The 12,108-nt window shown below is 39.4% G+C and overlaps 2 protein-coding genes across 2 annotated transcripts; both read left to right on the top strand.

Moving 5' to 3' along the window:
* Positions 1-5,460: 5,460 nt before the first annotated feature.
* Positions 5,461-6,953, top strand: LOC129732098 (calcineurin-binding protein cabin-1-like). Its single transcript, XM_055692613.1, has 3 exons — positions 5,461-5,650; positions 5,710-5,823; positions 5,904-6,953. Exons 1-3 carry the CDS (start codon positions 5,564-5,566, stop codon positions 6,414-6,416), a joined length of 714 nt encoding a protein of 237 aa, XP_055548588.1. The 5' UTR covers positions 5,461-5,563; the 3' UTR covers positions 6,417-6,953.
* A 1,503-nt stretch (positions 6,954-8,456) lies between these two features.
* Positions 8,457-11,861, top strand: LOC129732094 (heat shock 70 kDa protein cognate 4). Its single transcript, XM_055692609.1, has 2 exons — positions 8,457-8,624; positions 9,833-11,861. The coding sequence occupies exon 2, from the start codon at positions 9,833-9,835 to the stop codon at positions 11,792-11,794; it is 1,962 nt and encodes a 653-aa protein (XP_055548584.1). The 5' UTR covers positions 8,457-8,624; the 3' UTR covers positions 11,795-11,861.
* Positions 11,862-12,108: the final 247 nt, after the last annotated feature.

Genomic DNA, 12,108 nt, shown 5'->3' with positions numbered 1-12,108 from the left:
AGGTGTCGATGGTTGTGAGGTGGCGTGATCCACTCACAACCAACCCAACTGGTCTAGATTCAATCCTAGCCGACACCGAGAGATTTTCTGAGGCGAAAAATCTCTAGGATCACGCCTTCCATCGCATGAGGAAGTAAAGCCGTTGGCGCCGGTCCGTTAATAAACGGGTCGTGAGTTAGGGTCCTGGGTGTGGAGTCGCCTCCTGGGCGTCGGTGATTGGCCACAACAGTGGCGGAACTAGACCGACGGAAAATAAGCGAGAATAAAAAAAAAAAAACTGGAAAAGCTGGTTGAGGCAGCTCAGCAAAAAACCTGGGAAACAGCACACATGCAATTCAACGAAAAAATTATGACGTTTTACACGACTTTTATTCAACAAGATCTTCCAAGGGACGTGAAAGAGAAATTCAAAGTCATCTCGAAGCAATGCTTCGATTTCACTAGAACAATAATATAATCCTCTTCACTATGAATAGTTCTTTTAAGATATTGCAATGCAATATCCAAAGTCTTCATAAACATAAGTCAGAGCTCCATCGAGTGTTGACAGCAGATGATTATGATGTGTCACTACTCTCAGAAACATGGACACATGCGGATTTAGAAAAGACCCGCAAATACCATATTTCGTCATACCACGAAATTTTGCATTCTCGATTCGATAACTACGGAGGTGCAGCGATTCTTTTAAAAAATAATTTCAATTATGTACAACTAGCCATTCCCACACTGTCCGACTCCACTTAAGCAGTAGCTATTAGGGTGTTGTCACTAGATCTGGTCTTAGTGTCCATATATATTAACCCAACCGGAACCAACACTATTCGCCCTGACGGAATTAAATCATCTTCTTCACACACATTGAACTGCCCGTATGCGAATTTTGGGGAAAAATATTAAAATGTTTGCTATCTCATTCACTCTTGAAGAAATTCCTATCTTCTGCACTCACAGAGTAAACAAATTGAAGGTGGCAGCAGCGTAACTCCGTCAGAGCGAATAGTTGAGGACGACTTATCGAAGATTTTCAGCACCTTACAACCTTACCGGAAAGTACTGATTGGTGGGGACCTTAACGCTCATCACCGCCTTTGGGGAAACGAAAATAATGACAAGCGTGGAGAGCTTCTGATGCAACTCGTGAATGATTATGACTTGTTACTCCTGAACGATGGTTCACCTACATATATCCCAGTTAGACTGGATCAAACACCGACTGCCATAGATGTCACTATTAGTTCGAGTAACTTATACATGAATACATCCTGGAAAGTATTAGACTTGGGAATCGGAAGCCAGCATCTTGCCGTGGAAACAGTCATACAATCAGAGTCGAGGAGCCGGTCTGGAAAATACATTTTGGACTATAAGAGAATAAACACCGACTTGTCAGAACTAAGCAGCGAATCAGTGAATGGAATAAGTGATCTACAAAAAAGAGTTAAAAAAATATGCCAACAGAACAGAAGAAAGGACAAGAGAGAACCAAAATTTTGGTGGTGTGAACAAGTGGACAATGCATGGAAGGAAAAAACAGAAGCGAGGCGTAATTTCAACCGTGTTTCGAGTTTGGAAAATTTGTTGGAGTTTAGGAAAAAGGCAGCCAAAAGACTGGAGATTGACAGGAATTTGGAAAATTTTCGAAACGAGATCAACCCATTTATGGGATCGAAAGAACTTTGGGCGAAAATCGGACGACTCACTGGAAAAAAGGAACGTTAAAACCAATAACAACATACTGATGGACTTACAAGACGAGGCAGAGAAATTCCTGGATGTCCATTTTGGACAAAACGAATACCAGCAACTACAACGAGGAGGAGCAGAGTACAATCTACTCAATGAAGAGGTATGGTTAAACATCCTGAACAGAAAAAAGAAAAAATCAGCCCCTGGAGAAGATCGTATTTCATATGAAATGCTCCGGCAAGGTGAGACGAAATATCATTGCAGATTTAAACCGTATGTGGTGGAATGGTAGCCCAGATCAGTGATGCCACATATACAGATTTATCTGCATTTATACAGATTTTTTGCGTATTTTACATACAGATATCTGCATATACAGATTACAGATTTTCTGGAAATAATACAGACTTATACAGATTTTTTTGGTTTTCATGGGGTCGTAAATTAAACTTCTTTATATAGTTGAAAAATATAAATTAACTCAAATGCGGTGGAGTGTGTCGGAGGTTTTATTATATTCATATGCTACGCATAAACGTGTGCATGAATGAATTCGCTGAAAAAATGTTAAACAAGCTATATTGCATTTGTTTTTATTTTACAGTTTTTTTCAAATTTTACCAAGGTGATAAGATTTTTTGAGCTCTAAAGTACAGATGAAAATGTGGCATCACTGGCCCAGATGAATCTCTAAAAACTATCCAAGTGGTGGCTATCCCAAAACCCGGAAAGGATCAGAGTACGGCGGCTGGTAAACGACCAATCTCGTTAGTACCCACACCAACGAAGGTTGTAAACACTGCTGTATTAGACATGCTACAAGATTTCATCAAAGCTCAGAACATACTTCCTCGAACGTCATTTGGTTTAAGGAAAAATACTTGTACAAGTACCTGCCTAACTTATGTCGTGAATTGCATCAAGCAGAATAAGCGAGATGGTTTCGTTTCGGCGATGATTTGCGTTGATTTAACAAATGCATTTAATGCGGTACAAACAAATAAGTTGGAGCAAACTCTGGAGTCTTTCTCCGTCCCCAACGAAATAGTTGTGTGGATAACAGGCTTTCTCCGCAATCGGCGAATCATCATGCACTTGAATAACCCAGGGCGATGTACTATCGCCGACCCTTTTCAATTTGTATACCGTGGGATTACACGAAATATCAAGAAATGGAGATGTTATATTGGTTCAATACGCGGATGATTTCGGAATCCTCGTAAAGGCCCGAAAGGTGGAAGATTTAGAAGTAAAGGTACAAAACACGATTGATGAATTCTGCGGCTTAGCAGCAAGCCTTAACTTCAAGATAAATGCCGAAAAAACCAAAGCTATCCTATTTACCAATGGTACAAAAAACTTAAACGTCAACATAGATGGAATCCTCTTGGAAACAGTTCGAAGTCATCGTTATCTTGGAAATTTTGAATGATATAAGGAGATTGTAGAATTCGTAAAAAGGTGTAAACTAAACCTGTGAAAAGTTACTGTACCGAGTAAAAATCTTTTAAAAGCTTACAACAGGGCATATAGTCGAGTCACTAGCCCTTTGACAGAGCAGCATGCTCGCCAGATAGAAGAAGAAGAAGTGTAGTTTACTAAAGACAGCGTTCTTGGGGAGTCATTCCTTCATCGTTCCAGTGTCTCAAGGCCATGTAGACGAAGATTTACGAGATCTCACCTCCTAACACAACGAGGTAAATCTCTTAGCACAAATCGTAGAAATCTTTTCTGAACACGTCGATGCTTAAATTACACCTTAGCTGATGAAGGCACCAAATTAAAGATTAATCTTCGATCAGAGGCAGTACCAACGAGCAATAAAGCATTTATAAACAGTGTGGGCGTTTAAAGTCTCTTCTGTGATAAATTCAAGTTGACGTAAGCATTTGTGATAACAGCCGAGTGATGCTTATCAAGTAGAACACCAAGGTCGTTGACCTGGTCAACTCTCTTAAGGGCATGCCCATCGATTCGGTAAATGAAAACTGATGAACTGCTTATTCGGTGAAAGGTCATAACTTGACGTTTAGAATCACTAAGGACAAACCTATTTCGTCGATACCAATCAACAAACGTAATCAACAGCGTTTGTAAACGTTTGCATTCGCCAACAGATTGAACCTAGGATTGAACTACTGAACATAATTTTAGATCATCAGCATACAGGTAATTTACAGCCGGCTCCAAGTAGCAAGACGATGTCGTTAAAAAATAAACTGAACAACAGAGGCCCTAAATTGCTGCCCTGAGAAACACCGGAAACGTTGGTGAACTTCGACGAAAAACAGGAATCAATCTACCCACGAAGAGCTCTATCGTATAAATGGTCGGCGTGCGACCAGACCGAACCAAGCGCCAAAAACATTATTTCGAGTAATCGGCGTTGAAAGTTTTACCACCCCGTATGTTTTCGGCAAGCTACTGCAGGAAATTTTTGTCGTAATGTTACTATGAACTGTTTAAATGATTTCATTTGTTCTTAAAAGATAGATTATTAATTTTCACATCCAGTGGTGTTAAAAACTCAATTTTCAAAAAAAATGGCGCTTGGTTCGGTCTGGTCGCACGCCGACCAAATATCGTCCCCTTAATGCTAGAACTAGATAACTCGAAAATTGACGTTTTGAGAAAAACGAGTTTGAAAATTTTACCTATTCTGGTGATGACGATTCAAATGCAATTATTAAAGGTTCAGATTTTATGAAACGCATCCATATCGGTTCAGGCCCGTTATAGCAACGAAAAAATCAACAAAAAACCGGGTTATTTAGTTTTACTCCAAAATACGCTTGTTTTTCGTTGAGATATCTAGTTTTTCAATTGATGAATAACACTTTTTCTTGTAATCGTGTTTCAACGAGTTTTGGATATGTTATAGATGACATACACTGGGGTCTTTTTTTACGCGGTTGATTGTACCGCGTTTAAAAGATTAGATTAGATTTACTTATACTAAACTTATTTGGAACCGCATACAAATAATCCTACGAATCTCGTGAAAATAATCCGCTGTATTGTAAAAAAATCGCGTTCAATAAAATTCATAAAAATAATCCGCGTAAAAAAAGACCCGAGTGTACTTAACTCAAAATATGTTATATGATGACATACTTAACTCAAAATCGACAAATTTCGAGGTATCTAGTTCTAGTATTAAGGGGACGATAAGAACTGAGCCATTCCGTTAATTTTCGAGAAGTGCCAAGCCGTTCAAGTTTTTGTTCGTATGAATGATATAAAATGTAGTTGTGATGTGATGTGATTGTCGAAAATAAATATCGTTTTGATTGGATTGTTTAGCTACTCACGGATTTCTGATTTTTATTTATCAGGTGAAAGAGTGTAATCTTCCGAGCAAAACGTGATTTTTTAGAACATAAAATTCATCATTGCTTTTCGATTTTTAAATGAAAAATAGAAATAATTTTAAATGAAAAATAAAAATCATTAAACCAACAATTCGGCAATTAAATATTTTCGGCTATTATATTTGGGAATTTTAGGAAAATAAAGCGAAATCTGGTAAAAATTTCAGAGCGGGTAGCTCAATTGTACTACATATGATTACCTGGATATAAATTAAATTCGAACGAAAATATTAAGGCTGCAAATTTAAAAAAAAATATGAACATCGTTCAAAACTGAGTAAAAATAACTCAGTCCGGTAGATAGTTCATGCGAGCGTGTGCCAAACGCGTCAACATCAAAAAGAGCAGCCCCTTGATTTTTTGTTTTGTACTCGCCTCTGTCAATCACTGTTTTGCGTGTTTTGTTTACCTGTGCAGGTTAAGAACCTTTAGAATTAAAAGTACACTGCACTACTGAACAAATTGTGTGCTTTGTAAAACATTAAAATTAGTCAATACCAAATATGTTACGAATCTGTGCACTTAACGAGGACTCGGACGACAGTAGCAGCTGTAGTGATAACGAAAATGCGAGTGAACCCAAAGATGCAGTAAGTCATAACTATTACTAATAAGTCGAATGTATACATTTTAGTCATTTATTAAATAGGAAACAGCTATCCTGTCCGAATACCTTGATGCATTGAAATTAAAAGATCAAAATCAGTTGGATAAGGCATTAGCAGCTTTCTTGAAATTGATCGATAGCGAAGTGCTAATTAACGTGAGTATAAACCTATTTTGGTAGTTATAAATATGCAAGGGGACATTATACCACTAATATCTGATTATTTATATTGTTAGATAACAAACGATGCGCAAAACAAGCTATTTATGATAAAATACAACTGCCACCGTAATATTGGTTTGATCTATAAGGAAAAGAACGATTCGTACTTAGCACTCGAACATCTCTGTAAAGCAGTGGATATGGATGAAACAGATGTCTATACTGTATACAGTCTTGCTAAACTAGCCTTTTCTATCGGACAAATACATATAGCGAAGATATGCTACGAAAAATGCGTTGCCCGAAACCCAGACCATTGGCCAAGTCTGGAAGGATTGCTCCAGTTGTTTTGCGAGACCGGAAACGTTATAGAAGCTTTTGCGTGGGCTATGCATTGCTACCGGAAGGACAGTACGTACAAGGGAGCCATCAACGTGCTAGCGGAAATCAAAACATATTTCCTCCCCACTGTGCCTTTTCTAGAGGAGCTGTTTCAGGTTACGTTTAGGAAAGATGAGGCACTTAAGCAATGTACAATAACTTCCAAACACGGATATTTTCTTCCTCGATTGTTAGATATTTCGTGAGCGTTGTACTATGTTAGTACTAGGTAGATAATTGAAATAATTCGAAGGTTGGTCTCATAATTCTTGACGAAGTGAAAAGCAGGTTATGTTTCGATTCGCAGCTTATAAGTTTGTTTTATTTTTTGCGAAGACATCAATTCCAAATTTGGTTTTGTACTAGTAAAAGGTAATAGTTCATTAACACATCGTACTACGTTTGTCAAGCTGAAATCCTAAGTAGATGAAAAAAGACAACTGTACTAATTTGAGTAGTATTTAAAACAACTTTTAATTAAGTCAGAAAAACCAAGAATTAAATTTTAGCAGTAGACATGTGTTTAGAAAAAAGCGATTAAAGCACCCATGTTGTACATTTCTAATCATTTCAACCAAACAAGGCTTATTTTAAAATTTAATTTGACTATTAGAAATTTTTAAAAGTAACATGATAAACGATTCTGTTAAGAATTGACAACATCGCATCTATTAAAAACGCGCCAAAATATCCCCCAGTCGTCTTTAAGTGCCAGTTGTCAGAAGCAGTTTGAAAAACAATAAAACAAACGCCAGAAAAAGAAGTTCTGGATGTACCGTTTCACTTAACTCGTTTTCTTTTCATCTGTTCCATGATTAAAATGTTCCATGGGTTCCATGCTCCACACGTGTCATTGGTTCCATTTTCTCTGTGTTGCCAAGCAAGCCTCTATGAACTGGGATGCCGTATTCACAGAATGATCTGAGTTTTAGATCTTGGTCATAAAAGGATGACAATGTGTGCACACAAATACATTACTATCCATTTCCTGTACACTTTCTAAAGAAATCTCGCGTAATTTTTCAAAGGGACCTAAGTAACAATGACAGATTCTCCCCTCTCTCACCTTGTTCCGTTAATTACGTCGTCATTATATATATTTTCTAATGTCGTTTTCGTTTTTGCGGTGTAGCTACCCCGCGGACTACACTTTGTCCTATCACTGTTGTTTTACATTTTCCGGACTATCCCGGACTACCCTTTTTCTGTCCCGGACAGTCCGCGCAAGAAACAGAGTGCAGTTTTGAAGACACCAACACATTCTCACGTATGTGTCAAAACCAAAAAAAAAAAATGTGTCAAAATCGGTTTGCTTTGATTATTGTTCTTCGCGTGTCAAACATCAGGTTGAATTTTATTTATTTTATTTTGTTATTTCGTCAATTTTCAGTAAATTGGCAAATTTTCGTACAGTAGCACAAATGCGATAAAAGACAATGGCGATAATGAACCAAAACAAAAGTAACAGTTACCTCTGGTATTACCGGTATTACGCACACCATTGCAACTGCTCGGAAAGTGTTTTTTTTTTCAGCTGCAAAGCGTAGTCCGGGACGGGATAGTCCTGCCGTAAAAACGAATTCGACATAAGCTTTCTTCCCCTTAATTGAGAGATAGTAATACTGTCTTGCTTACTATGCATTGAATGTTATGAAATATGGAAAAAATAACATAACTATTGATCAAAGAGAAAGTAAACAGAGAGAGTCTCTCAATTTAGATAGGTCGCTTTGAAAAATTACGCGAGAAATGTTTCGATGCTCGTTGAGCCTTGACCATAGTGGACGCGAACCGATTCGCCCTGCCGTGGGTTAATGTACAGCCGTAAGTAGAGCTGTACGTTGAAGCTCGTCAGGGTGAATTGGTTCGCGCTGATGTTCACGTCCACTATGGCCAGGGCCTTACAGTTGGTAAGATTTGTTCGTCTAAAAAAAAACAGAAATCAATGGAGCATAATATTCTCTAAATAGAATCTTTAAAATGACTAACATAGAAAATGTACTGGATACTGGCAACCTTGTCCATCCATCTAGAATAGTCAGCCTATACACCAGAGAGACGCCGAGACACTCACCGTTAAAGCAACTGTCAACATCAAAACGGGCGAGTTGTATAATTTTGCATTGCTGTCACCCGTTTTGATGTTGACAGTTGCTAACGGTGAGTGTCTCGGCGTCTCTCTGGTGTATAGGCTGACTAATCTAGAACCATCTGGAACATGCGGAAAGTTATATATAAAATGGTTCGAGTATTACGCGCTCATTCATTGAACAGCGCTTTGCTAGTGCACGCGTAACGAGTTCCTAGAAGTGATCATCCCGTTCGAGAAAAAAGAAAAAGGAATTAAGTGAAGCAATTAGCAGTCACACGGTTAAGTGTTCAAAATCCTTAAAAACTAGTTTAATCACACGAAGGTAAGTAAAATTTGTGCTTATCATCCTTTATGTAGATTTTCCAAAGAAATATGTAACACGATGATAGGGCGTGTAAATTATAGATGATTCATCCAAAATCTCATGGAAACAAAATGGCTTTCCGGTGCAACAATTTAATCACTTTCTTTTGTTTAATTAAGTTATTGGCAATTTCTTTCAAATCTATGCAATCTGCATGTAGATCTAGCGGTCAGTTTTATTTTAAATTAAAACTTCTATGTAGTAGAAAAAGAAAATGCGGAAGTAGACCGCATGCTTCCAGGTGTGTTCTAGAATGTACTGGAATTGATTCGATGCTTAACCTCAATGAGCAACGCGACCCTAATAAGTATTGCACAGAAGAAGTTTTACGTAGCGCAAAGTTAGTAGATTGAATAACCTTAGTTAAATTTTTCCCTAGTGATAGTAATCGTTAGTCATGAGTTACTTTTCATTGAACAAGACTTCTTGTTTAATTGTGTATTGAATATACCGGATAACCTCGAATGCGTTCAACTGCAAGCTCAACTACAATGTTAGCAAGCCTTTTACGGAGCATGTAAATTTGCAGATGGATGTGAATTTGTTCATACTGCTTTTTGTGATGTACGTCTTATACAAGTCTTTACAAGGATATCGTGCAGACACTGCAGAGGCGATGCATCCAATGCAGCTGCTGATGCGCGTGTGCATGCATCGAGCCATGCATATTTGTCCCTTGTCGATATTCATGTTTTACTATTGAACAGTTAAATTTCACGTTTCTTTCAAAAATTAAAAATGTTTGCAATTGTAGAAAAAAACGAAGTTTATTCGATTTAAAACATGGAGCAAATATGCAAAAAACGGAAGTAGGTATATTACTTGTTATAGCCGTTGACCCTATTTATCAATATATGAAGTTGGCTGTAGATCAAATCTGAAAGAAAGACGGCAGTTTTGTTTGTATATTGTACTTCAAACAAAATGATTCATCATTCACGAAGAATCATGGCCAAGCCAGTTTGCCGAGTAATAGTAACCATGAATCACTATTTTGCATGATGTAAGTTGGTCATTCAGTATTGAAATTTGACCTAGAAAATATGGAATGCTGTGGATTGAACTTTTAAAAATTAAAAGTGGTCAATCCTTTGTTAGGTTATATTCTAATTTTCATTTTTTTCAGTTATCAAAAAATAATCTCGTTTGTCTTCATTTGTTTGTAGATGGCAGCCAAGGCACCAGCAGTCGGAATCGATCTCGGAACCACCTACAGTTGTGTGGGAGTTTTCCAACATGGCAAGGTGGAAATTATTGCAAACGACCAAGGTAACCGGACGACGCCGTCCTACGTTGCATTCACCGATACGGAGCGTTTGATCGGTGACGCAGCCAAAAACCAGGTCGCCATGAACCCGACGAATACAATCTTCGATGCTAAGCGACTGATCGGTCGCAAATTCGACGATAGCACCGTGCAGGCCGATATGAAACATTGGCCTTTTGAAGTTGTGTCTATCGAGGGCAAACCAAAGATTCAGGTCGAATACAAGGGTGAGACGAAGAACTTTTTCCCAGAGGAAATCAGTTCGATGGTTCTAACCAAAATGAAGGAGACTGCCGAAGCTTACCTGGGTAAGACGGTAACCAATGCCGTCATTACCGTTCCCGCTTACTTCAACGATTCTCAGCGTCAGGCAACCAAAGATGCCGGAACGATCGCCGGGTTGAATGTCTTACGTATCATCAACGAACCGACAGCAGCAGCCATCGCTTACGGACTGGACAAGAAGACCGCTGGCGAACGAAACGTGCTTATCTTCGATCTTGGCGGAGGTACGTTCGATGTTTCGATTCTGTCGATTGACGATGGTATTTTCGAGGTCAAATCCACCGCTGGTGACACTCATCTTGGTGGAGAGGATTTCGATAACCGGCTGGTAACTCATTTTGCTCAGGAATTCAAGCGGAAGCACAAGAAAGATTTGTCCACCAACAAGCGTGCCCTGCGTCGTCTGCGTACGGCGTGCGAACGTGCGAAGCGTACTTTGTCATCGTCGACTCAGGCTAGCATTGAGATCGACTCGTTGTTCGAGGGTACCGACTTTTATACCTCGATTACCCGTGCTCGTTTCGAAGAGCTGAACTCGGATCTTTTCCGTTCAACAATGGAACCGGTCGAGAAGGCTATCCGTGATGCTAAAATGGACAAAGCTGCCATTCACGATATCGTCCTAGTCGGTGGATCCACCCGTATCCCGAAAGTGCAGAAGTTGCTGCAGGACTTCTTCAACGGTAAAGAACTCAACAAATCCATCAACCCCGATGAGGCAGTTGCTTATGGTGCTGCTGTCCAGGCAGCCATTTTGCACGGTGATAAGTCGGAGGAGGTGCAGGATTTGCTGTTGCTCGATGTTACGCCGTTGTCGCTCGGTATCGAAACCGCTGGAGGTGTTATGAGCGTTCTTATTAAGCGAAATACCACTATTCCAACCAAGCAGACCCAGACCTTCACCACCTACTCGGACAACCAACCTGGTGTGCTGATTCAGGTATTTGAAGGCGAACGCGCAATGACCAAGGACAATAATTTACTCGGAAAGTTTGAACTTTCTGGAATTCCACCAGCGCCGCGAGGTGTTCCACAGATCGAGGTAACCTTCGATATCGATGCCAACGGTATCTTGAATGTGACGGCACTAGAGAAATCGACCAACAAGGAGAATAAGATCACCATCACCAACGACAAGGGCCGTCTCAGCAAAGAGGACATCGAGCGAATGGTGAACGAAGCGGAAAAATACCGTTCCGAGGACGAGAAACAGAAGGAAACCATTTCCGCCAAGAATGCCTTGGAGTCGTACTGTTTCAACATGAAAGCCACCATGGAGGACGACAAACTCAAGGACAAGATCACCGACAGTGACAAAACTTTGATCATGGACAAGTGTAACGACACCATCAAGTGGTTGGACGCTAATCAGTTGGCTGAGAAGGAAGAGTACGAACATCGTCAGAAGGAGCTGGAATCCGTCTGCAGTCCCATCATTACCAAGTTGTACCAGAGCGCTGGTGGTGCACCTGGTGGAATGCCTGGATTCCCAGGTGGTGCGCCAGGAGCTGGAGCTGGTGGCGCTGCCCCTGGTGCCGGAACCGGTTCTGGACCTACCATCGAGGAAGTCGATTAAACGACTACAAGAAACATACTTATAAATAAATAAATAAAATAAATTTTTAACTCAATTATAGTTCTAATTTGAGCAGTATTGTTACTAGAAACAAGTAAACAATTTTTACGAACGTAATTTGTCACGTCATTCCGCTTTTGGATCAAACCGTTGCATTTTGAATACGCATCGAATTGAGTTGTTTTTGTAATTTCATTTATAATACTACGATTTCAATGCCAGAGAGAAAAAAAACAGTCCAAAATAGAAAAAATAAAAATGGTTGAAATGAGTTAAGAATTGAAATGAAACTTTTTTTATTGACCATCCGAAAT

Source organism: Wyeomyia smithii, chromosome 3 (assembly GCF_029784165.1).
Source record: "Wyeomyia smithii strain HCP4-BCI-WySm-NY-G18 chromosome 3, ASM2978416v1, whole genome shotgun sequence".
NCBI classification, from domain to species: domain Eukaryota; kingdom Metazoa; phylum Arthropoda; class Insecta; order Diptera; family Culicidae; genus Wyeomyia; species Wyeomyia smithii.
Note: the sequence above shows the minus strand (reverse complement) of the source record. Positions and strands in the feature narration are given on the sequence as shown.